Source organism: Branchiostoma lanceolatum, chromosome 14, assembly GCF_035083965.1.
Source record: "Branchiostoma lanceolatum isolate klBraLanc5 chromosome 14, klBraLanc5.hap2, whole genome shotgun sequence".
Classification (NCBI taxonomy): Eukaryota; Metazoa; Chordata; class Leptocardii; order Amphioxiformes; family Branchiostomatidae; genus Branchiostoma; species Branchiostoma lanceolatum.
The window spans coordinates 8806588-8834292 of NC_089735.1; the positions used below are offsets into that span (position 1 = coordinate 8806588).

The 27705-nt window shown below is 40.4% G+C and overlaps 1 protein-coding gene and 1 long non-coding RNA gene across 5 annotated transcripts in view; one reads left to right on the plus strand and one right to left on the minus strand.

Annotated features, from left to right (window-relative positions):
* On the minus strand, window positions 1–27356 carry LOC136448162 (synaptotagmin-15-like). 3 transcript variants are annotated; one of them, XM_066447339.1, is made up of 9 exons: window positions 27083–27356; window positions 7271–7463; window positions 6002–6198; window positions 5452–5620; window positions 5035–5170; window positions 4696–4866; window positions 3946–4066; window positions 1963–2145; window positions 1–1266 (listed from the first exon to the last, which is right to left on the minus strand). In XM_066447339.1, the coding sequence occupies exons 1-9, from the start codon at window positions 27144–27146 to the stop codon at window positions 1133–1135; spliced, it is 1368 nt and encodes a 455-aa protein (XP_066303436.1). In that variant the 5' UTR covers window positions 27147–27356; the 3' UTR covers window positions 1–1132. The 3 variants fall into 3 exon arrangements, with proteins under 3 accessions (XP_066303436.1, XP_066303437.1, XP_066303438.1); XM_066447340.1 differs by lacking the exon at window positions 27083–27356 and adding an exon at window positions 15083–15145; XM_066447341.1 differs by lacking the exon at window positions 27083–27356 and adding an exon at window positions 12307–12502.
* LOC136448165 (uncharacterized) overlaps window positions 1–27705 on the plus strand; it is an 82364-nt gene that overhangs the window by 42613 nt on the left and 12046 nt on the right. Inside the window, exons 2-3 of one of the 2 annotated variants that reach the window (XR_010757839.1) lie at window positions 3746–3869; window positions 4717–4884. This is a non-coding gene — a long non-coding RNA (uncharacterized lncRNA). The remainder of the gene's footprint in view (window positions 1–3745; window positions 3870–4716; window positions 4885–27705) is intronic. The other variant, XR_010757840.1, reaches the window with a different exon arrangement.

Below are 27705 nucleotides of genomic sequence, written 5' to 3' on the forward strand. Positions count from 1 at the left end.
TACATTCTGGTCTGCACGGGCTGTATTATACATTACGTCTCATATTTAAACTTTCACATTTAATATCAATTCATCTGATATACATTTATATCATATGCAACTCTCAAAAATATATCAAAGACGTTTTTGACGTGTTTGTTCGTCTAACTGGCCAGGCAGCGTTTCAGAATTGCATGTCGTTACCAATAGCAGCTCCGTCTAGCGATTTTAACACACACAGCAAAAGCCGTCATCCGGTTGTTTTTACGTTCTTCCTTCCTGAAGCAACATTAGAAATTGACGGCACAGGCACAAGAATAGGCTGTGACTCTCTTTCGGTAAAAACAAGTGTCGAGTAGCTGGCAATTTTATTTGTATCACTGACCTGGTAGCGTTTAATTGCCGCTCGTATGCAGTAACCATCAGAAGCGCCTTCTACCGATTTTGACAAACACAGCAAGGCCCGGTGACTGGTCGTTTGGAAATTCCTATTGAACAATGACCAGAAATTGTTGACAGGCACGAGTATAAGATGTGACGTCATATCGATTAAGAGCAAATTTGTTCTTAGTATCATATAAGGCATTCTATCTATCTATCATAGCCAAGAAATGTATACATCTATAAGGATTCGGAAATGGTAATATCTTTTAAGCAACAACGTTTGTACGACGAGAATATCTAAAATTTTATACAATATATATTTTCCTAATATACGGTCTAGAGTTTGTGACGAAAATCCATATCTACGAATACATCAAGGAATATATGACTACTTAACAATAATCTGAGCATAAGTCTGACACAGGGACCATTCTTAATGACTCTTCTACACCTGTCATACACGTAAACCTGAATCTTTTGACGACGCCTCAGAGGCGGGGCCTGCTACTATGTTCGTAGAATTCCTCAAATGGTTTGAAACATGAAAACCGCAACAACACAAACACTCATGACGTCTTCACTGGCTGGTCAGTTGATACTCCTTTCACTTACTAAGTTATAAAGTCCTAAATAAGGATATTATGGTGCATGAATCTCAAAATCTCGCGAGGTTTCGACGTTCTCGTCTACCCTCACGAGAACTGCCGAAGTTACTTAAGGTTCTCGTCTACCCTCGCGAGAGCTGGTGATGAGTCCGCGATGAATGACGTCACTGTGTGAGAGCATGCCATCTTTTGACCATGTCTTTCTGGTTGTTGACCATCTCTGTCCAGTGTTCTAGCTCCTTCCCTCGGGCATACATGAACGGCCCGACCACTACACGTCCAACTTGGCGTTCGGACCCTACATAACAAAATATAATGTGTACGTACATGTTCGACATTAGAGATGTTCCCATATAAATATTGTTTATTGTTTATTGGTTTATTGGTAAAAGGACTCCATTAGTGAGTACACGAGTGTACTACACTACTCTTCCTGGAGTCACATCATGCTGAACATACAGATTACATTGGGACACATACACATAACATAACATTACATGATATGTACATATTTACATCAATTTCAAATTTCAAATTGCTACCATATCATAATGTTTGTGTCCATTTTTACTCTGTCTCTGATGTGTATTTTGAATGTGGATGGTACAGATGTTCTGATATGATATGGAAGAGCGTTGTATGATTTTGAGCACCGGTAGAGAAAAGACTTTGTTGCAGCTGTTGTTTTAGGTTTTGGCAGTTTGAAATCGTTCCTTTTTGAAGATCTTGTGCTGTAAGTATGTTGGTCGGATACGAGGTGTAGTTTACTGTGGTCATATATCATACTCTATATATAGACAGACGTTAGAAGATTGTGCATCAGTTACAAAAATCAACCCACTGCGACTTAAAAGTTTGTATGGTGCACCTGCCATGAATATCAACGATGAACTACGAACAAGCAGCAATGATGATGACAATCTGTGGACTTTTATGCAGAAAATTACGCTAGAAGGAAGCGCCCTCTTGCGATTTGTTAACCCACTTCACCTACCATCGTCTCCTGGGGTGACCTGCAATATGGCAACACTCAAGCTAGATGTATCGAGTTGCGTGGGGCTCAGCTTGAAGTTGAAGCTCTCGTTGTAGAGAGGGTCGCTGCTGTTGGTGACTACGTTGGTTTTCTTTGTCTTCAGCACATGGTTACTGTTCATAAGGGTCACTCGCGCACAGGTATCTGAAAGTTTCAGAATGAAAAGATATTCGGAAAGATACTACAGACAGCGTGAAGAACAACAGCACAGATATATCTTTATATGGATCTTTTATCAAAATATAGATATAAAAAGGTGTCTGCAACTGGTTATATGTTGTTTGTTTTGTTGTTCACCCAGTGGCACATAGGTCTGCAATTTCACTAGGTATTTATACAGTAGAGTGTATTCTTACAGGGTGGTCCTTGCTCTTTAACGTGCACGAGGCACCTCATTGAACACGAGTTCGACTGTGAGGCTGCTACCAGTTGAGCTACAGTGACATCCCTGGATCTCAATGCTATTTTGAGACTACCTTTTGCCTTTTTACTCCGGGAAGGAGGATGACCTCCTTCTGGGAGTATTGGGAATGCATTTGTTTGCGCGTTCGCAGCTATAACTCACGATCCCGTTGTCGCACTGGTGTGTAACTTGGCATATCGTTTGCCTGGTTTGGCGTGGTGATGCACAATAGCTTTGTTACACCATAACTACTTTAAACGTCAATCCAATATCGTAATTGCACCCCTATAATTAATGCTATGTCCCACTGCCCTGCCATAGGGACCATGTTATAATCCGTTATGCATGACTGGAATACTTCAGGCAGATACGGGGTATAAATCTTCCTTACTTGCTGTGATCGTATAGTCACTGTTACATTGAAAAATAGACAACGTGCATCACCACACGCAACCTAGCAAACGATATACCAAGTTACATACCAATGCGGCAACGGGAATTGTGAGTTTTAGCTGCGAACATGTGCATAGTGACCTCCAGTCTGCGTATTAAGTATGCCGTGTCCCTCGCAACTCGCATACAGTATGTGCGCACGGGACGGACGATGCATTTTTACGCACAGTGTGAAAATGGCAAATCTCTGGACCTTCAAACTTACCACACTTGTAGTTTATAATACGGAGGCTGTGACAATGTAAAAAGTTTACGCAGGGGATGAAAGATTGTTGAGAAATATATCTCAGAAAAGTGCGCGCGGCAGTGTCACTTCCGGGTGGTTAGATCCGGTGACCTTTGACCTTCGTGAAATGTTACGATGATATAAATTAGCCTTTTTTATTGCAAATAGCTTGATAGCTATAGATCAGGCCGGCCTGCAATAAATTGTGGAAAGAGGATTTACTGCATATTTGTGGTTTCTGATACATCTTAGTTGTAAGGCTGAATGGTTCGTTGATAATTGAAAAGGGGCCATCTAGATCTAACTTTGTGACTTTTCCCTGAATTTCTAGATCCCATCTGTGCCATGCTGTAAAAACATACCTTTCAGCAGGTTGACCACTTCTGTATTGAAAGAAAAAGATAAACACTTTTTCTTTACTTGCTCTAAAACACTACTTGGACTTTGCAGAGATGCAATTTGTGTGGGTCAATACTTGTACATACTATAAATACTTCACGGAGAATTGTGTCCTACGGACTCTTGTTTTGATTTCTGTTTTTTTTGTCACCAAGCCACCGCAACCAGCCTGAGAGTTGTAGTATGTTTAACCAAGCTAACTTCTCGCTAGTCCTTCTACAACCGCAGGTTGATATTGACCGATTATGCACTTCCATTTCTAGGTACTAGATGGCGCTACAGTCCCACACGTGACTTAGTGTGTATCCCCCCCTCATCAAGGTTCTCTAAACCAGGCAGTATTGCGCTGAGAAAAGTAACAGAAGGACTTAGCAGCAACGTTGACAGGTAAATAGATCTTGGCGAAACTATTAACGGATACTAGCAATAAATTGATCAAATAAGCCAGCCAATAACGACTTACCTACTGCAGGCATCCCTGTCAGTTTCTTAATGCCCCTAGCTCTGAGCACGACCACTGTTAGACGCTCCAGGTGATTGTTGTAGGTGAGGGAGAACTGCACCTCACCCAGATCTGACGTTTCCTATTATCAGCAGAGACAGCAAAATACATGTCAGTTCCATATAAGTTGTTACTCGATGGTTGACTACCACGCAGTCGTTATGGAAGCCAGAAAATGTTTATGTGGGAGGGGAGCACGCACCACATACCAGTCTTCTTTTTGTATAAAATGTCGCTTAGATTCTCTACAAGCTTCGCAGGTTTAGCGTCTGCTTCTCTATATTAGTTTATAATACATATGTCTCTCACGATCACATACGATGCTAAATTAATGTCAAATCAGCCAATGTGAAACCGGCACGGGGGCAGGTATCGACTTCCGGTCACCTTTAACCCATTCCTGACGTCACATATCCCGAAGATCAGTGCGCCTTGGAAAGTTGCTGAATTACTGTAGAATCCCAAATCAGCATGGCCGAAAATTCCGTGACGAAACTTTCTTTCCTGTTTTATAGATGTGGAAACGTTCGGATGAATACTCTTGTTTATTTATCTATTCATTCATTGGTTTGGTTGTTCAGTGCGCACAGCTAAAGCTACCCAACTAGAAAGGGCAAGCCCTGCTGACAAAGGCAATATATCACAATTAATGGAATTTTGACAAATATTCTTGTTTGTGACGAGTTTACAGTGAATCTTCCTTTGTCTCACCATGATGGATTTTTCCTCCAGGTCTTTCCACATCACGATCTTCTGTCCGTCGTCATAGTCGAAGTCCTTGAAGGGGTACAGCACGTTACCCAGAGTCCTGTGCTTCTTATGACGATCTACGTCATACACGGTGAGTCGGAGGGTGCGTGTCTGTAGAGCCTTGTACGACACCTGTAGAGAAGAGGCATGGTACATGAACTTACTTGCGTGCTAAAGGATGTGTAAATATTGCATTTTAACCACCTAGTTGGAGACGGAATGCATCTAATCTCTAACTATTATTCTAATTAGTGTCTTACAAAAGAAGTGAGTTGATTATACATGTACATATAACGTTACCTGAAAGACGAAACTCTCGTCGAACTTGGGGTTGGTAGTCTTCCTCTTGAACTTGGACTGCACGAATCTCCTCTCGTCCGGCAACAGGAAGATCTTGACGAAGGGATCGCAGGCGTTGGAGCTTCCTGGCGTGCGGCTGGGATGTGGGGTGTGGCAAAGTAATATGTATGATATGAGGTTCTTACTATTTCCAATAGAAGGCGTAGTGAGGCGGTACCTTTGAAGACAACGTTTAACCAAAGGTTGTGTTTGAATTGTACGGTCGGGTGGATAGCGATTTTTGTAAGGTACCTTGCATATCTTAAACATGACATATTTAGACAAATGATAGTTGACGTGTACAGGATTCAACATAATTTTCTTTTATATCTTCCAAATGTTACGACCGCAATGATGCTGTAGGCATACAAAAGATACCTCGGAAGATTCTTTATTTTGATGAGGCTGACCAATAGGCGCTCAGCCTCGCGTTGATACTCCAGGGCGAACCACACCCTCCCGAGGTGATCTTCGGGAAAGTTCGTCTCCGAGTCGTCCTGCGTCGCCTTGTAGAGGTCAGGGTCAATCGCACCCAATGAGAACATACCTAAGTAAACAAGTAAATATATCACAGTAGCTAGAAGAATTAGTTCTTTGCCGGGAGAGTAAAAGTAACTATATCTCTTATCAGAGCCGTCCAACCACCCCGGAATAGAGGCGAAGGACGCCACAAACTATCCGCTGTATTTGATCCACTGCTCATGGAGTCACGTGTCCGTAATTTGCATAACGCGAGGCAATAGCTTATAGAAGCGATAAATTCGATTCATGCCTTGACAAAGACTGGTTCTGAACAGTAAAAAAAAAAGGGAAAACCCAATTGTTGGCAATTCCTTTGTTTTGTGATTTAATATTATTGTCATCATTTTAGACACTATCTTTACAGACGAAGGGTATATGTAGAGTAGAATGTTTGAGATGTCCGTACTGTTTTGAGGACCTTCCGTGGAGGACCTTCTCGACGGAGGGGACGATGAGTCCGAACCGCTGTCGGGATAGATCGGGACCCCGAGTGCGCCCGAAGTCCCCTCCATTCGGGGCGAAACCACGGGTCGGTCGAACTGTCGGGTCTTCTTCGGCGGCGTGCTCGGCAATACGAAGGCTTGGACATTTCTGGAGTTGACACTAAGGAGAAAAAAGTGAAAATATGAACCCCTATCGGCTAGTATGCCTTGCATTAATATTTGTGACGTCACGACCTGTTGCTAATGTATCCCACGAAAGAGCACACAGTAGACAATTGATTAAAAAGCTAAAAAATAGAAGTTTCCAGAAAAGGCCGGGTTTTTACGTGGATGATAGAGGGAAATGCTATTTCACTGACAGTTTTATCCTCGAACCATTTATTCCAAACAGTTGTCTTCTACATTCTTTCTATCAGTATTACGGACTGATAGATTGAATACAACCTTATTTTACTTTGATTATAAAATTTCAGAAACTGTACCGAAAGTCATAGTAAAATCCTACAGTGCTCACTGTACCAGACATTGAAACGCCGATCACTATCTTCTGATCTAATCTTAGGATGAAGTACCAAGCCTGAGACACTTCCGACGGCCTCTGAGCTAAATTGATCCCGGCGGTAGCCTCCCTACTTAGACACGGCGTTGTTGCAGGCAAATTACCGCCCCAAGCCTGCTTTAGAGAAGTAATGCTATGACCCTTTCACCTACATGTAGCTATTCTGTTCAGAAACATGCCGCTAGGGGGTTCTCTTATGATTCTGAGGGGACCATCAAAAGGTGTTATTGCTGAGAGCTGAGTGCAAAAGGTTTTGAGTTCCTTAACCCATAGCAGCCCACTCTTTGTGATTATAGTAGACATACATATTATAGAGAGAACTATGGGACTTTCAATTCGGCGACATGCGTCTTTTATTTCATTTGTGCTGTAGCCTAGAGCTCTAAACCTAAGCATGTGTCGTTGAATATGCAAGTCTGAAGGAAGGGGGGGGGGGACGCTTTAGTACATTTTATGAATCGGGTACTCTGCATTGTACACATTTACGGGTCGAGTATGCAATCTTAATGTCTGTCGCTATGTGTTCCTATCTTAAAGCATGTGGTTATAAATGCTTACTAACAATACCAACTGCACGCCATTAAAGTCTTTGTGTTTGATTATCATCAATAGTGATCATTTATGACGCTACCTGGTGACGTTGCCTGGGCGGAGTGAATGAATGTATACTTACGTGAGTTGTGGCACGTTCTTTCTGTCCATGTCGACGGTCGTGTGTTCCTTCCCACCGGCGCCCCGACCGTAGATCTTCTCGTAGGGTGTCTGGTGGGCACATCGCTTCTTGTAGACCCGGTACACCAGGTAGACTAGGATCAGCAAAAGCACCACGCCCGTGATAGAGCAGGCTACAATCGTCACTGTGGAGGCTGGAATGAATGTCAGAAGAACAGCGATTCTTGAATCTTTTAAATCAACTAATTCGAACGCATGAGCTTTATTTAAGTTTTTTTTTAAATATCTTTATCAAATCTGATGGGTCAAAGAAAAATACGCATAATTGTAAGCAAACGTATACATATATTGAATGTGTTCCATCGCTTGAAGAAATTAGCCTCCATATTGTTACCCATCTTAAACTGCTTCTTCATCACAGTGACAACTGTTTATAACAACAGTAAAGCGGTACACAGAAAACGATTAGACCTTTTACGGTAATCTCTGTAGCCATCTTTATTTACTGTCTCCATAGCAACCTACGCCGTGGTGATCCTCTTAATGGGTAAGTTTGGAACAAACAAGCCCTACTTACTGAGGTAAGATCGATGAAGTGCCCACGTAAAGACGATTAAAGCTGTATACGTCACACTAACATGTTCTGAGCTTGGTAGGGGATGGGGAGGGGGACAAGGTCAGGTACGTGGATTTCACGGGTGTTGGAGACAGGTAGCTGCAGGCGGAACTTATTTGTCAGTAGCTGTTTGTTTTGAGCATGTCAGGCGGAACCGACAACGGCTCTTGTGTACCAGGTGTACATATGAGACGGCTAAGCCATGTAGAACGCTAAGCCCTGTGTATTCATATGCTAACAACGTTAGTTAACATTCAGGAGGGGTTCAACTGAAAACATTTACGCTCCACTAGTGGTGTTCGGCTTGTAGTGCCTAGAGACACATAGGTCAGCCAGTTTCCTTGTAGTAAGGTATGTTTTTACATGGTACATTTTTCCAGTAGCAGGGTGTATTTTTACAGGGAGTGGTTGCTAGCCATTCCCCTTTAACATGCTCAATACACCTTCTCTAACACGGGATCCCCATTTTACACTGATTTTACGCGTTCCTTCCGAAAGACGGGTGCAGCCCAACCAATATGCCCTTCGAATGATTGAACCGGGGTCTCCCAGTTACCAACTAATTGGAGCTAGGAGCTCAACTGTGAGGCTGCTACCTGAGTTGAACTACAGGGATGTCACTCTTACGCTCCACTGCATGCCACATATTTCAACTTTTACCTTGTAAAACCATTTCAACTGATACGTATTGTTTGATTGCAAAGATCTCCCTTCTCTGTATTTTCAGAACCATACCCCTTTGATCTTAACTTATTTCATCACATATTTCCACCAAACCCCGTACACAGGGATGTAATAAAATGACACCCAAACTACGTAGATCAAGTGAAAACCAGCCTATTGTTTACCATGACAACCAACCCTAGAAACTCACTGTTCAAATACCACGTCGGTATGTCAGTACTTGACCTCTTAAAAAATGTAACACTCAACAAGAGAGTCGAAAGTTCAACAATGTCATAAATGAAATTTCAAGGCTTGTTTGACTGTACCCCTCTTTTTGACTTCCCATTTATTTTTTCTGAAGAAAAAAATATTTCTTAAAAAGATTAATGAGTTGCCAACTCACAGTCAGTTTGATCAGCTGAAAGACTGTTTACCTTGTATAGGAGAACAGATCGCACCAGTGTTACCTTGTGCATACATTAGGACCGCAAATAAATATAGAGTTGACGGTCTGGCATAAAGGTTAACTAGATAAACTACCCGACTAAGATATCCGGTGACGTGATATTTACGGCCATGTTGATTTGATTGTATGGATGACGTCCTATGGGAACCCCAAAAACTGATGCAACCGTGCGAATAAAAAAAAAAAGAAGAATCTGGCAAGAACAGAAGAGTTGTCTTTATTATGAAATATACGTGGTCAGGAAGGTTAAGCACTGAAAAGCGCATAAATGATTCTCCATTTTTATTTCTTCACATTTTCTTCTGTGACTTTGATTTTGGCATTCTACGACGTTATTATCGTTTTCTATTTGCAATTGACGGTATATGTTTGATCATTTTACAGCTTCTTTGTACAATGGTCGAAAACTTCTTTTTTTCTTGGAATCGGACGAAAATTGATGCGCGCACGGATGTCATCCATATAATCAAATCAACATGACCTAACCGTGGCACAAATCTACGCCCCCTCATCACGAGGCGTGTGCATTTCACCACATGTCGCCCGTTTACGAACGAAATGGATACTTAGAAACCAATGTAATAGCCCTTTTCAAGTCAAGAGAATAATTACTATGATTATGTTTGTAGGGCGCAGGTACAGGTGTGGTACATAGAAGTCGTTCACATGAGATCTGGCCCTTAGGATCGGTTTACACACAGGCATATGGAGTCGACCCAGGGCTGTGTGTGAGGAGCTTTGGGCTGCTCAACACTTGGGCTGCCATCTCGACTCGTGACTGGAAGGTCTCGACATAAGCATAAGCATACGCATAAGCAAGCAAATGGAGTTTTCAAACTAGAAAACACTGTCCTGAGTTGACTCCAAGTCGACTCAAAAACGCCTGTGTAAACTGGGCATAACTCTACTCTTACGCACGGTACCATAATTCTTGTTTCTTTCACTGTAACTCTATGTTGACTGTTTTCACGGTCAGCTCTGTACCATGAACTTATCATCACAGTGAAAAAACTTGTAGTATTTATGATTCCTTCACACATCCGTACTGAAAAGCACTTGCCGCCACCGTGAAGTTAAAGTTCAGTGAAAATGTCCATTTTCCTTACACTGTGATATTTTGTTACCGTGAAGACAAAGTGAATTATAGTATTAGCTGTTGAATACTTCGTATCTGTTTGGGAGTCATGACATTTCATATCCTATCCTACTGTTCTAATTTTGGAAACGTTACACAACCCTACACTACCAAGAAACCATATCCTCCCACAAGCCGTATCGCATTCACAAGTACTTCTTATCTATTGTAAGTACATAACAATGTTATCCTTAGACATCTTATCAGACCCAAATTAAAATTCAGTCAAGAGATTTTCACTAAGGATTTATCACTAAAAGGCTTTATCTTAATAATTTATCACATTTCTTTAGTAAAACACTTTATCCTGAGAACGCTTGCAAATGTTCTCACAATCAGACTACAATCGTCTGCTGCTGTAAGTGGCATTCCTGTGTGGCAGGTCCACAGGTCGTATCATTTATTTAAAAAGAGCAATGTTTAAAAAAAATCTACCATTGTGGACGTTAGGTCTTTGCTTGTACACCTGTAGGGTCTGTTTAATGCACAATTTGAAAATGACACTTTTCTTCTATAAATCAACTCGGATGTCATTTCAGACTTCCAGATTTCTAGAGTAAAGAAAATGTATTTTCAAAGACCAACACACAACGTCTGTATTGTATTCTCTGGTGCATGAATAGGGGAATGGTTGCAAATCTTACACTGCTAAACACAAGGAGTTACCACTGTATAAGCTCATTGTTTTGAGTCACTCAAATCTTGCGAGACAATGTTATGACCGACATAAACTTCAATCAAGTCAAGACGCCTGTGGGTGACCTTAAAGGAGGGGGCTAGGATTCCAAATTCACAATACACGTTACTAAAATACCCCTTCAGTTTTACATAGGAAACTATGCCCCATGCAAATAATCTATTTTTACTTCCAACGCCGATATTCCACATATCTATCTATATATATGTATAGTCCTAGGTACACATCCTTAGTATATATCATTGTAAAACCCCCATGTGTGTTTTTAGAACTGTTTAAAAAGGTTGACCCGTAACGTGACAACCAATATATTCGCAGGATTAGGAATGTTGAGAAAAATGCTCGAAAGAATGGACTGAGCATGTTGGAAGAAGCAGACAATACTGTAGTTGACTGAGGCTTGTGTTCGGTATGTTTGCATGTCTTCTTGGTGAGATTCGAACCCTTGGAAGGCATCCTCTCTCTGACCTGTCTTTTTCTTCATAAGATTTTTGAAATAGTTTCAAATGTTGTAGAAACATGATGGTGTAAACTTGATCGATGTTTTCCTGTGCCTTTTCCGCGTAACTCGGCAGCGAGTTGTACTCTGAATCGTTCAACCATGTGACCCATGCCTTGCAATGTCTTCGGGAGCGTTCATTGCTGCTGATACGTGTCAGTATGTTTACACACTTAAAAACCGAGAAGAAGCCGGTCTTTATTCTCACTAACACAGGATAAAGGAGGGGTCTTAGAGCTGAAATCACCTGATTGCCGTCTCATGACTCCAAGAATTACTCTTTTTAAGTGTTTATATATTTGCCAGGTGTTACTTCTTTTGTTGTTGAAACATTTTAATGCCCTTCATTAGCATTACTTACATGTACTTGATAAGGTCTCCTAAGTGACTCCAGTCATTTCAGTACTTTTCCTAGGTACTGTACCTTGCGACATATTAGACGGTCTCTAGCCAGTTGCGTTAGCATACAACAATTACTCAGAATGTAACATAATTACCGAGCAGTACTCTTAACTTTGTTTGTGTTGGGGGGGGGGGGGGGGCACTGTCACAAAAGTGCTATCAACAAAGCGAGGGAAAATGTACCATACAAAAAAGAAAAAAAGATATGATTGTGTGAGTACGGCAGTATTCCTCGGTAAAATATCTGGCCAAACTCTTGGTTGCTTCAGAAACTAATGGAGGCTTTTGAAACCCGCTTATACGTGCATTACCCGTAGTATATTCTAGGCGGCAAACACATCGAGTTAGGTTATATCCCATTTTACAGATACACATGTTTTCATATGTCTATTGTATTGGTCACAGCTGTTATATTATCTATCTGACAAAGTCTGATGTACATTATTGCATAGTTAGCTGCAACACTGAGTAGTTTGTCCACAAACATTCCTCCACAGTGCTTGTAGCCTATTTCCACCACTACAACAAGGTAGTCAAACAGAGAACACACACATACCCATATCTCCAGGTAGACTCTGCGATTCCTAGACGACAACTTGCTCTTGCATGTAAGAAATGTCTTGTTGATCTAAGACGTCCACAGATTTCTTAAAGAACCCAAAGCACGATATCTTAAAAACATCCAGTGCTTTTACGTACGGAATGCTAGCGAAGTGTACACCTGTACCGGTTTAACCCCGAACGGAGGACAGTTTTGAGTGGTGTGCCGGTGGGCGTGGCTTGACATGTCAATCATCTGGTGACGTCATGGTCCGTGTAGAACCAGGATGTTCTCTGAGGTCTGCAACAGGTGCAGTGCCCTAGAGCACGTAGCTCTCTCTTATATACTCTCGAGTTGTGCCAGTTCCACGTATCGCACAATTACACAAGAATCCATCCAAAAAGCGTAGTAGCGTTCTTACAGAGAGCCACTCAACCATATAATGTTTCCATGTCAAACACGCTACGCTGTGCCCTGTACAAATAACGGACGGTTTTGTACTTTTCCGTGAACATTTGGTATGGTTCGTACCTTTGAAAGATCGATAACCCTTTTATGCATCCACTCATGCTTCTCAAAGTATCTTTTGTCTCGCTACAAGAACATAGATTTTCTGTATATAGAGAATGGCTTTCAAAATGACGGTCATTTATGACGCGGATGCATAAGACGTACAATTCGAAAGATAATTAATTCTTAGAAGTATGATTAGTTATTACAACGACAATTATTATCAAAGGAATTCTAATGTATTCTTAATCTTTAAAAAATTGATGGTTGGGGCCAACCTATTTCCAGTTCACAAGGCCACAGTAGAAAGTATTCAATATCTGGCATACAAAGATCTAACGTTAATCATTAATGTCATTATTTCCCGATAAGCCTGTTCTTTGTGCTTCTATCTGGTGCTACAATGTGTCACTGACACAGGCTGTTGGGAAGTCTCACGAACAGAAAACATCTGTCCATGCATCAATATGATGTCCACGTAGTTCACGTACACCATTTTCGGGCCCGTTGAAAAAAGTCCACAACAAATTATTTTTTCGCAAGATTTCACTGTTATTTCTAACAAAATGGTACTTTGCTAATTTTGTGACTGAACAGCAACGGTCTTTGTCAAGGAATGAACAATCGTCGTTTCTATGACGTCACGTGCAGAAAGATCATGTGACTTGGTGAAGAGCGGATCAAAAGTTGCGGAAAGCTTATAGCGTCCCCCGTCTTTACTAAGGTCGTAACAGAGACGGGCCTATTTTCCTTTGTGCTCGAAAATGTAGCTTAATCTTCAAGTTACTACCGAATAAATTCCATTAACACAGATGGACTTTCCAAGCCAAGAAAGTAGAACTGCATTTTCTTTCATAGAACAACTACTGAATTTTAAATGATGTTAAACCCCTATGGACCACCATGAACCAATCCAACTATGACATATTTGTACTATACTATAATTATAATAGTGCCAGGTCACATACGTCGTACAACCATCGTGTACTATCGCAAACTGAGTGCACTCTTGGGAAAGTCTTGCATGTGTTGTACAAAATCCAGCAGTCTTATTACTGAATAGGCTGTTTTAAGCCCCCCTGTCACTGAGCTGGCGGCGTCCTAAACCGAATTTGTGTTACCCTTGACTTTATAATGGGAATATCATTCAAAACGTACAAGTATGACCACAAAGACAACAAAACAAAAAGACTCGTTTTTGTCGATGAAATTTGTTGAGTGCTTTGTCAATTCGATCGGCCGCAGCGACGCCGCCATCGTGCCGCGGATCCAGTGAGAGGGGGGCTTTACATCCCTGTCACAGCCTACTTGAAAATTCTACGGCATCAAATCCTTACGACGGTCTATGACGAATATGGCCGCACCGTTATTAACATCATTATTCGTAGGCGTTAAAGATGGTTTTTATCCATGACCGCGCCCTGTCGTGTTGATGAACGTTAATTTGTATAGAGAATAATTACAATGGCATAAGAAAAATTACAATGGCATGAGCCATAGAAACAGGGACAAGCTGTGACACCAGCTGTCTTGTCACCTTGATGTTATGGATTATATCTGACAGATAAAAGCCAGTTTGCCGTATTTGCTATGAAGTTATATTTCCAAGAATTCAATTACACTAAAGAAAATACACATTGGTACCGTACTCAAGTGATACGTTTATATTAGCTCCACGATACCAACACAGCATAAAACAAACTATGCACAAAACTGAAATTACACAAAGAATGGATGGAATCGTCCGATTCAGAAACGAAATCGATAAAACAAGAGCTAACATACTGCCGTGAAAAGGGCACTGGAAATTCAGATTGATAATGATGATATTTATGTTATATTTCTCATATATACAAGATAGTTTGCTTCATGGCGGAATGTTAAGAAAATAAATACTGTTGTTATCTGCATGCGAGTGCCTTCTACATAAGGTTCACTTGAACGTACACTTAGACATTTTGAGAGGAACGCAGATTCAATATCTATGAAACAAAACCAGTGTATCTAACACATACAGGGCCAATTCGTATTTCAAGATTTGTCCGTGCATGAATGTGGCCTGTACGTGGCACGCAATTTCTATATAGGAGAAAATACCTGAATTTAATATATCAATCTAGAAGAAAGAACGGTGCCCTCGATCGACCCAGTCTTTAATAGCTTCCGCTGATCGTGAAAAAGACGGAAATATTTGCAACATTTACAGGTTCATTCTACAGGGTAATTGTCTGAAAAAGATTGATGAACTAGGAACAGACCTTTGTATGTATGGTATACGCACCTTTCGAGAAATCCATACTTGTTGATTCACACTGGCAACAGATCTGTGAAGTTCCCTCCCGAGCCAGCTGAAACTACCTTTATTTGTCAGACTGTACCAACTGACTTTAAACGGGAGGGGAGGACACATTTTCCTAGAATTCCATTGAAGACTATTCTTATATGTCACAAAGAAGAAGTACATCAATATTGAGCAGATGACTTTTTGTTATTCATTTATTTGCATATCCCTAAACCTGGATGAAAAAATAATAAATGTGTAACAACTTACTTTTTTCGTATTCTGTAACTCATCTTTAACACACATATTTGGTGAATTTCCTAATGACTTAGTCATGGCCATAAACGATTGTTGTGCACTGTCATTGACCTGTTACTCGGTCACTAGACCTTCTATATTCTGTTGCTAGCTACACCATCCACAATATTTGAGAAACTTTACGCCTTGTGTAATATGGTATATACATATGTCAATATGTACGTACTGAGCGTGAGAAAACATGAATTTTTCATTGCTCAAATAACCGAATATCTCTCTCTCTTACAGTGTAACGTAGGTCCTTTGTACAGCCAGCCGAAGACAGATATCTTGTTGTTTACTTGTCAAATATCAATATCTTAACATCCAGTGAAATATGTGTTCACAATATCAAAAAAGCAACGTGTTTACTACGATTTCTACCAGCAGCTGCGTTGCTTAATGGTTATCTGAGGAGAACCCACATAATAGCCCATAAAATAACCATTATATTTCTTTAAAAGCAGCAAATGACAGGTTGATGGATCATCACGTTCCTACTAAGTACTGTACACATGTCGTTTTCATGTCAACTGTAGTCCCAGCAAGGAGTTAATGGGGCGTGGTTCCATGTAAGGCACGATTTTATATGTATGAGTGAACGCCATATTGTGCAACAACAGTCCCAGCATTCCCAGCGAAGTGGATCCGGAAATGTGGACGGTTCCATTCATCGTTGTAGGGAGGTGCAGTTCTAAAATTATGAAGATCTATTCATACGTCCTCCATGGAATTAATCACCATATAATGACATGGAGTACAACCTACGTCATCAGCGCTACAAAACAATATGAACTTTTCTGTTGCACTGATTTCACGATAAGATCACTGCGCGTGCGTAGTAGATATTTTCTCGAAGAAGCAATTCTGTGTTCTACGAAATGTGAAAGGCAGTACTTAACTATCCATATATCATATTTAGGTAAAGTTACGCAAGAATCTTAGATATGGAATCGAACAACATCACAAGATGAGTAAAGGAGGCAATATGCATCAGGACCATCAACCCTCGTTGGCACGGTGGCAGGTATCGACTTCCGGTCACCTTTGACCCTCTCCTGACGTCACACATCCGGAAGATCAGTGCGCGTCAGCAACGTAGGTCAAAATCATGATGAGGACCGGCGGATATAGCCAGAGATTGATTCATAATTGTGCCAAGTTTCGCTTTACCCAGTCAATGACAAATGTGTAGAAGAGAACGAAAAACACAATCATGCTGTTAAATTAGTTGAAAGTCTGCAATGCGAAGTCGGTCAGAGTTGCCTACTGCATATGACAGTCCACTGCACAGGCATATGGTTCCGCCATAAAACATCAAACGTTCCCGCACGAAGCATGCGATATCAAGAAGACATTGTTTGATGGCCCATAAGCTAAACGGGCACTCCGGAGAACTTTATAGGTCAAGGGGAAACAGTCAGGGTCATATATAAGCGCTCAATAGCAATTTTGTGTTGTCAAAATTAATGAAGTGTAAGTTATGAGTCTTCCAGACTGAATTATCAGACTGAGTGTACATTTGCACCTGTACTGTGCTGTGCTAGCAATGACGTCGGTAGCCGAGTGTTATAGCCTGGGTTCTACCGGGGGCTCCTACACTCGCTACACTAAAAAAGCGAGTGTAGGAGCCCCCGGTAGAAATAGGATGGCACCCATGCTAGAGTGTTAGGCTTGCGGAAACGAAATCAAGCGGTCACGTTCTTCGTATTCATGGCTAGACATTGTGTCCCTGTGAAAGGCTCTTTTTAAGAGTTTTTTTTTTTTAAACTATAAGAAGATTTCATGGATATCCTGAGTATGGTGGGGAAAAAAAAGAAATAAAATTCCATTGTAACCATACTTTGGATGAGCACGTTTTTTAGGCTGCATACATACATTTTTTTCTCTGAACTAAATGCATGGGATAAATAAGTCTACTTTACACGACTTTCCTCACTCCACCAAGGTGTAAATGGGCACCTGACTTCACTGAGGAGGTAAAATGCAGTGGGAGGAGAGTGAAGTGCTCCACCTTCCAATTCTTTGCCCACTGCTTAGTGGATTAACAGCCCATCTCCTCTTCGACATAAAAAAACGGAACCTTTACCCCTAACGTACTAGCTGCACACCACACTTCAGTACAAAGGGCATACATGTCTTTGATCCGCGATAGAGATAACAATGCAATCTACTTTATGTATTACCTAGACCTTTAAAGTAAGTCATTAAACTTTCCATGCATGTCAAGTATGGTAGTTAATTTCCTTCGTGTCTTTCTGCCAGAGATGGCATGTAAATGACATGTACACTTTTAGACTTGGACTCGGAGAGTCTTAAAGCGTAGAATAAGCTATAACTTTTAAAGCCTTGTACGTGCCGTGTTAGAGCCTCCATTTTATCTAGATAGCATAGAAATGGGGCAGTTATAGATGTCCTCTTGGCCTTTCCATCTGTAGTTGTTACGGCCAACGTTCTTGGTGGGCATAATGTCCTCGACGCCAGCAAAGTCTAATGAGGGCATGGGACTGCAATGATTAATGATGAATATGAGATTTTCAGTTTGATGCTTTAATTATGAAATCAAACCTCTCCGTTTCATTGTTTACATTAACAACGACAAAAAACGACGGTCGAAAAGCATGAAAAAGGTGTCTGCCACTGAGAAGCCATGGCTACAGCATGTCCAGAACATGAGATATACAAAACAAAAATTCTGCTGCAGTACCTTAGAAATATGATAGGAATGTTCACCGTCAAAACTCTTGCTTCATTTTGCCGAGATCTACCAACTAATCAAATATCTTCCAGATTCATCCACTATCTCTTGAGTTATGCTGTTCACATGCACACACACGCACATACATACACACAAACTAACTAACTAACGTAATTACAAACATGCATGTATACATATATACACGAACACACACACGCGCGTACATATACCCAGGCCCAAAAGCACAACCTTCTTTGTAAAAACAGCCATCCAGTGGTAAATAATTCGCCTGAATTGGTCACTTTGATCAGACCGACGTCGACTGCCATCTACCCTTTTATTAGACTGACCCTTGCGGAAATAATTGGCGTTGGTTGGCAACGACATCATAGTCTTGTATATCAAATATAAAAAAAAAACGCTGGTGCGTTGCAAGAGAGTCCCTTTGCAATTCTCATCACTATCCTGTCACGGACGCCACGTAGTGCTTGCTAACCATTACAATGAATTATAAAGGAATTGACATCCCATTTACGTAATAAACTGCTTTGTTAAATGAAGTCAACCTGATTAGCTGCGTTTTGCGTTGTATATATATATAAGTTACACTTATGCATATGATATTGCCTGAATGTTCCGTAATGATCACGTCGTGCAGTACATTCAATAAGCGTAACATTAATAGATAGCATTTGCTTGGTCCGGTAATACGTATGATCGGATAGCCTAATCGAATATCCTCATTATGGCACAAATGCAATGATCTATTCCATTACAATCCTTGTCATTTCTCAACCCTTTACCATCCATTTTTATACAATACGGCCATACTGATTTGATTATATGGATGACATCCGCGCGCTTATCAATTTTGTCCCCCCCCCCCCCAAAAAAAAAGGTTTCTATCATACTGTAAATCGTGCAAAGCAGCTACAGATTGATCAAATATATGCCGTAAATTGCCAAAAGATATTTCGGAAAACAGACACTATAGATAATGTCATAGACTGCCAAAACCAAAGAAGAAGATGTGAAACAACAAAAATAAAGAATCAATTATTTGATATACCATTCTCAGTGTGTTTAGTCATTCGTTCAACCTTCTTTACCAGGTAGATTTCATAACGAACACTTTTTTTCTATTCGAACGCTTGCAGCAGTTTTGGGGTTCCCAGAGGATGTCATCCATGGAATGAATCTCAACGTGGCTTTACAACAATATTCGAAGCATATCTAAATCCAATATTTCATTATGAACAAGGTCCTATCTTCCCACCCCCATAGCATTGCCATCAACTTCCTATTGCAAAACGTGCATGATGCCGGCTCTGGTGGCTCACTACGGGACATTTGGTTTGATATCATCTTCACTAGATGATTACCCCCGCAGGATTTTCAACACGCCGCGGGGGTACAGAGGTCAAGCTCACACTTTCCGCTACTCCTTCACTGTCGGCGATCTTACGAATCTAAATGACTGGTAACTATTATAGGATGTCAGTTCTTACACCTTTTGACCTCCGGGCTTCTTTGTGTATGCAACGCGCCGATCATCTGTTTGTCAATGTCCTGTTCAAGATTCCTCACTATACTGTAATACTGAAAGAGATCACTGCAAAAGTGGTATGGGGTATGTACTATATATGACTGAGTAATTGTCTTTAAAAGCAACTTAGATAGAAGAGCAACACAAGAAAAACACACATAAGTGAGAGTTCTGTCGGACGGTATTTTCTTATAAGAAGGACTTTTCATCCGAAACGAACACATCAAGTAATATGCGAAGCATAATTCACGACATTGAAAATATACGAAGTCGTCAGTTGTAGATTGTTTCTCTCGCATGTTGAGTAGAAATTTGCATCCAATTGCAATAATTAAAGACGCAGATGATTGATACTGTTGATATGTTACTGATACCTGATGTAATATGTTTTTGAAAAGTTATGTTAATCATATCTGTACACGGATCATTTGCAAAGATATACAAGATGTCCGTTAGCAATGGAAACTACTTCTCGGACTAAGATATTGCTTAATAACATCCTCGCTGTGATCGACAAAACGTTTCTAGGGCGATACGTTGTGATTTGCGTTGCTCGCGTGAAAGTGGAATCCATTTACAACATCAGTCGCGAAAGACGCAATCGTCAATACAGTGATTTTAACCCTTGAGCAGTATCAATGAGTATTGTGTGCAAAATCAAAGATAGACAGTCCCAACTTCCATCTTGATACACAATGGATTGCAATGTAGTATAGGTAGAGTGCACTCTTCATCATGTTGTGAAAAGCAGCACTCAGCTGACAACGGACAATGTTTTTGCCATAAGTCTGTAGTACCATCATGACCAAACATTTCTTAGGTACAGCGTACGTCATCAAAATGGCGTAGGGCAACCGACCAATGAGCGGTGGAGCACCACTTTTTATCCTTCAGCGAGGTCATTGTGTATTTTATGTAAGAATAACCTTTGAGGTTACGGCGTCTTTTGAAATATTCTGAGGCCAAAGTTAGCCATATATTCAAGGTTGGAATAAAAGAATATTTATTTGTACCCCGTGATTGTACTGTCAATCTTTAATGTAAAACCTGGCAATCAGTAATATCCATGTGTGTAGTCTGCTAGAATGCTGATACTATGACGTTCCCCTTGACAACTTCATAGACACAACCCTATCTTTTATGGAAATTGTTTGTGTAAGCCGGTTTTCTTTTCACTTCGATTGTAATATATCCCGACATGGAAATGTGTGTGTCTGTTCGTTTGACCACCTCCGCATACGTAGGCGTAGGCGTATCTCATGGAAATAATGACTACGTATACGGGGTCTATCTATTACAAATAAACAACAAACGACATTTGCTTCCGAGTTAAGTGGGATGTCAAATCAAAGGACACATTAGAACTAATTAGCGAGCCCATCGACGTCCAACCAGCGGACGCCATCTTAATGCTTCAGTCCCATTTTCAATCCGGGGCCCTGCCGGGCACCTTGTGGGAAAGACAAATATGATATAAAAGACAACAAAAGACACAAAACTTAAAAAACTACTCCTAAACGGAAATTATTATATCATCACACAATGACCCTTATCTATTGTAAAACAGCTTAATCCTGCTAATTTGCATATGGCCTTGGGATTTCCGCATTTGTTTTAACATAATTTCCAAAATATGGAAGATCTAATATGGCAGTATCCAATCAGAGGTTGCCAAAGTTTGTATCTGCCTGTATCTGTATATATATATATATATATGGCCGGTATATCCACCCTCCGGCGTCACACCATCTATACGCCGGATGTCAGATTGTCAGAGCTGAGTACGGAGAGGAAATGAGGCCCAAGGTTTACCACTGTAGCTATAAGCCTTAGATTTCGCGCCAATCAAGTACTAATCAAGCTTAAGAGATGCATCTCCAGTTCTGATAGAAGTGGCAATTAACGAAAGAGAAGCACATCCTAAGGCGAGATGTTTACTTCTAATTACAGGCGACGACATTTGATTACTAAGCCTGTCTTAAATGTTAAGTCTAGAGTCACGAATCTGGCGCCTAATTTGCCGGGAGTATAACTTAATGCCGTCATCTGAATTTAAATCTGTTCTTACTGAAACCACTTCGGTGACTCGTTAGTAATCTCCAAGCAGATCTATTGGTGGCAAGACACTATCAAAAGGGCCAAACAGTATCAAAAGCCACCGGAGGCTTTTGGTAAAGGTTGACCGTTTTGATAGTGACTTGCCACCGATAGATCTGCCTGCAAGCTAGAGATTAACTCGTTAGGCCATATTCACAAAATCTCAAACTGCATGTCTCGAGCAAATAACGAAATGTCACCACAAGGCTTGTGCGGTCCACCACTGATCGAAATGTTATCAAGCTTGTCACATCTTACCGACAAAGAAAATAAATGTGTTCCTGCTTATAAGTCATACAACCCGTTTCTACAATGCCAGAACGTAGAACAATTAATCTTTTACTACCTAGAGAAAAAAGTCAAACCCCCAATAGCCCATGTAGGAATACACATTATAACTTTAACTTATAAGATAACACTTACTTACTTACACGTGTTTTTCTTTTTTTAAATCTGTTTCGTATATCAATGTTCGCTTGATTACTATAAGTCCCAAAGCATGGATTTGAAATAGAGTTATTATTATCATAGGTCACGTAGGGTGAATAGAAATAAAAGAGAGAGCATGGTGTCTTTTATCAGGTCCGCAAAGCAACATATTTTTGTTGAATGATACTCCAATAGTTTTGGACTTAGATAAATTGATAGAGGTACTCTGATTTTGAGAAACACGCCATTGATGATGCAGTGTTTTCCCAAAGCGCCGAACGGTTGTTAATTCTAGGAATGAAACAAGACCATCCCTACATCTATATCTGTCAACCTAAGATTGTCAACAACCAGTATGCTGGTACTTAGCTAAACCAATCTGCAATTCATGACATAGTGATATGATGGTGCCCATTCATCATTCCTAAAAGCTAAACAATCTATCTAAAAAGGGATCGAAGAATAAAACCACGATTTGTATATCAAGTTTCAACACAATGCATATGACAATCATTCGTTGGTATTTACTTTCAAGTTCTCATCTTTTATTTCATCACTCGGTCAATCAATGAAAAAGTACCTACAGAATCGAAAACTTCTTTCCCAGCCTTCTTTATATGTCACCTTGAAGTGTAGTCGTGAGAATTATAAATCTATAGTTGCCATACATAGGTTTGCGTAGGATTCATAGTTCTAATTGAACCCCACGCAGATGCTCAACACATGTAATCAAATCATTCCAATGGAATTGAAAGCTTGTTTTAGCATGCTCTAAGATTTATCTGCCCACACATCCTGTCGCGTTATATATCTGCACACAGGTCGTCAAAATGAATGAGTCAGATCAACAGTTGTTGAATCTGCCTGCTAAACCTTTCGCGTGGGGGAGGTGGTGGTTGGTTGTATGTGAGGTGCGGTAGTCATTTGGCAAAAGGGGCCATCTGTCGTTGATGAAAAATAAAGAAATACACTTTATGCCCAAATCGATGAATCCTGCAGGTCTAGATTTGGCTTCAAACGCAATACTGTAGCAAAATGCTAATCAGTTTCCAACGAACTCTAGTACATCTCATATCCTTTTAGAAGCGACTCGTGTGGAAACGTTCTCATGAAGAATATGTTTTTTTAAAGGTCAGGCAATTAAGCACAATTCTCAATCATAGAGGACTAGATTTGTTTTCAGTTAAGCCCGAAAACCTCCGAGAGCTAAATGAGCTCACAAGAATCAAGGCATAGTTGAGATAAAGGCATACATGAATTCAAATGCAACAAGTTTCAACGAATGGATTATGCAGAACAATGTTGACGATGGTGATAATGATGACACAGCATAAAATACATCCTTCTTGTCAGACATTTAGAGAAGCTGAAGATCAACACTCTACTGATGATTAGTGGTAATTAAGTGGTACGAAATACCTTTATTTTGTGTATTTTTGACCCACATTTTGAAAGGCGATCATCATCTGAAGACCAACAAGTTGCCTGGTGATAATTGGGTATTACTTGGTACGAAATCCCTTTATTTTGTGTATTTTGGATCCAAATTTGAAAAGCGAACCTCATCTGAAGACCAACAATTTTTCGGTTATGGTTGGCAATTACTTGGTACTGAATTCCTTTATTTTGACCCAAAATTACAATTTCATCACCAAACATCATCTGAAAACCGAAAAAGTTCCTGGTGATGAATGGTAATTACTTGGTACGAAATCCCAGCATTTTGACCGAAATTTTGACCAGCGTCAATCTAAAGATCAACACGTTCCTGGTAATGAGTGATACTCACACCTACCTCGGACATGCTTCCCCAAAGCGTCATTAATCAACATGAGATCCAAACAAGCACGTAAAGTTCTCCCTAGTGGATTTGTTAAGCCTTTTAAGTAGGATCCTCCGATGCTGGACTAAGTTCGGATAATCTTTAAAAATCACCCACTTTGAATCAAGAAGAAAACACCTGTTTAGCTTTGAAGTCAGGAAACAGACATTACCTCTTTAGTCTAGAAACTGAACAAATAGATGTAGATGTTAATCAATCACTGTCTAAGCTGCAAATGATTAAAATGCTAGGATATTACACTTAGTAATATCCAAATGAGCAATGAGCCAAATTGCAACGAAATTTGGAAGCGACATTTATTTGTTTCTTTGATGAACATATTTCTGAAATAGACCCGAAATATCTATCAAATGTATGTACACCGTCATTTTAATTGCTACGGGACCAAACTTATGTGAATACACTGAGGACATATGGTTGCTTAAGAATTCGAACTATTCACATCTCGCAACAACCCGTGCAAATCTACCGACACCAGCACATAAAGGATAAAGTAGAGTCATAAAAACTCCTGCTGTTACATAGACATACAAATATGCCAGTTGATATTTCAATATTATTCTTAAAGTCCCACTAATATGTTGCAAATCAGCTTAGGAAGCAATATTCTGAATTGTGCCTGGACATCTTGCTAAAGTTATTTGTTCCTGTAAAGCGAAACACGTCGTCTTGTAATTGCTATTAGGCTGGAACATGTCTTCAGGCTCAATCTAATAAGATTTGTGTGAAAGAAGCTCAGCAAAGCAGAATGTCAAATGCAATTTGTACAGACGCAATTACTCAAAATTCAATAGTAGTCCTAAAGGCCGGAGCTTTTATTGGATAGCTTTTGGGAGACGGAAAGTTACAAAGTACAATTAGCTAAGACATGTAACTTCTGTCTGTGACGTGCGGGTTGAAAAATGATCCCTTGTAATCACCATGCAGCATACAAAAGCAAGCTGCCACGCATTGTACTTAAAGTATATACTTCGAGAACATTCCTGTTATGTTCTGAAAATAATTACAATTTTCTGCACGACCATAATAAAAGGGCCTTGCACTTACACTGTGAGAAGCTAGTGAGCATAGACATTTACAACAGCTACCGAAGATTCTGGAAAATCATATGGGTGCCATCATTATATTTCTTAGCGAGAGAATATGTAGCATTCTTGGCCACAGCGAACCAGTTTATGGGAGATTCGGGCAGAAGCTTGTATCATCTAACTAATAAAGACCACAGTGGCAAATCTAGCATCTGTTATACTGTTTTATGATGCTTTCTTTACTCTATTCTTGTGTTGTGTTGGAAACGGCTTGTAGCTTTCTAGATAGCCATCTATGACTCAACCACGACCTATGTATCACCTTGAAGACCTTCGCTATCTACGATAGGAAGGTATTCAATCAAGCAATATTGCCGGATGAAGCTTCGAAGCCCCAGTCGTACGTACAGCAGTGCAGGCAATCTATAGTGCTTAACATTCAAGCCGGCGACAGACGGTCATATGATGGGGGTAGATCTGAGTCTGAGGCGCCGTCTCCAATTTTATCTTACAGCCTCTCACTGTCCCAGGCGCCTGCACTTTCCTTGTAAGAAAATATATTAGACTTAAACTGTTCACGATTATGTTGACCATTTGACAGAGTAATGAAAATCGGCATGGATGGAGAAAAATAAAATCAATGATGTTGTTGTCGTGAATGATTTCAACTTGGAATGATAAAGTTACATGTTTATAATTTACATATTCCATATGAATTTTGCTTACCTACGGTATATCTTATATTACTTTCTTATTTTTTTTTTGGCTTTGCTTTCAGTATTTTTTGACTATATCTGCTTGATGACGAGACTAACATAAGCCACCAGCTTGAGTATGTCGTCTTCGAGTCTTGTATCTAAATGTTATTTGATAAAAATAACGCCGAATATCAATTACTCAAGCAACTGGATATGCTTTCGGAAACGGTCAGACGTTTCAAGCAGCATCCGCTACTCTTCGTCAGTGGCACTAAGCAAGATTTCAAACAACAGGATTTTAACAACGAACTAGCTTGTTCATGTCAGTAGGATCTTTCTTGTGGGTTTATACGTTTTGCGCATATTTTGTCTGATATCTTTTGTCTATCATGAATATTCTATTAAGCGGCACCGCAAACATAAAGGTCGCTTGAGTGAAAACACCACAATGTATTTTCCTTCGTTGGTTTGAAATTGATAAAACAAGTGCTGTTGCGAACCATATATATATATCACGTGAGCAACACGTCCATAGCAATAAATTGAAGTTTCGTTGGCTTTTTTTCGATTCCCATAAATCCACCTTGAGGCGTCTTACATCAAAGCAAAGTTGGTGATGCGTAATATGGCTGTAAGTTGATTGTAATTGCATGACGAAAGCCATGGAGACAGTCATAATGCGTCAGACTGTACCGTTGATCCACCAAGAGCGGTGTTCTGCTTTGAAGTATTGAGCTTATAATTCGATGTTTACGCCCACAAGGCAGTATCAATATGCCAGCTTCCAACACATTTTTCTCTATGGATACCCTTGCAATAAGAGACGAAATGAAACAATATGGGACGCACAGTGATCCCGTCGAATCTCATAGTTTTTATGCCATGCAACGTCGCACATACATGGTGCCATCTAGTATGTTACTGTGCCTTAATATCAGACTGTTCATATCTGAAATGAGGGGACAATAATCGGGGTAATTGCTGGAAAATGGAGGCGCGTCAGAGGAGGGAGAACTTAGGAAAAAAACAGGATGTGGACTCAGTTACTGACGCAGTGCCGGTGGATATCTCACCGTTTTGCGCGATGCAACGTGACAACATCCACTGAGCAGGAAGGAATAGCGTCAGACTTACATCGCATTATTATGTTTTGAAATCAGCATATAAAATAAACATATTTCTAAATGTCGTTGCAAGAATCCATCTTGACGCCCCAAACAGAGCTTGATGATAATATTCAAAATATTTACTTGGTGAAATGTTGTTTTTTGAAAGGCACTCTTTGTTTTCTAGCTTTGCATGTAACATTTAAACGGCAACAGAAGACAGTCTAGTGACTGAGATTGACTGTATGAGGGTCTTACCTTTTTTACGGTCGAGAGGCGGTCTTGATTGCCACCATTCTGTTGGCGAGACCTCGTCCACCATCTTGAAATATTCTCCTATGCCTCAAACCTATGTTTAGTTAATACAGCATGCAATGGTGTAAAGTTAAGCAGTACTAGAAAAAAACACGCGTCGTGTTGTAAAAGAAACAAACACCGCGAGGCAGGCCCGGTGCCGACAACAGCACACTGCGTAAAGCCCACTCTTTTCAGAGCGATCGCATTCGCTCCAGCTCACGCCCCCAACTTACGTTGAGCGGGCAGATCTAATGGGGGCAATCAGACATCGTCAATCGTCCTGTTGTATTCGCGTCAATCGTAGACTGCGATGTCGACGCTACCCATACACTTAGTAGGTGGACAGACTCACTGTGAATCCTGATGTGCATGCATGCAAAGGTGTCGGATGAAAATGTGTGGAAAAATATGTAAAGTTAGTATCTATAGATCGTTAAACGTGTATGTTCACTACACAGAGAACACAAAGAACAGCTGCAGCGACAGCAGCAATTTGCGAATGAAAAATTCATATTTAAAAGAATATTTATTTTGAATTTGAATCGGTACGTGTTATTCGTAGCAAACTTAAGAAACCTGAACAA

What these genes read in the sequence shown, in the direction of transcription:
- LOC136448162 (XM_066447339.1), bottom strand. Translation starts at nt 27,146, where the DNA reads ATGGTGGACGAGGTCTCGCCAACAGAATGGTGGCAATCAAGACCGCCT. An exon ending in TGGAGGAAAAATCCATCATG is followed by an intron (nt 4,067 to 4,695) that starts GTGAGACAAAGG and finishes TGCTGATAATAG; the next exon opens with GAAACGTCAGATCTGGGTGA. An exon ending in GACAGGGATGCCTGCAGTAG is followed by an intron (nt 2,146 to 3,945) that starts GTAAGTCGTTAT and finishes TGAAACTTTCAG; the next exon opens with ATACCTGTGCGCGAGTGACC.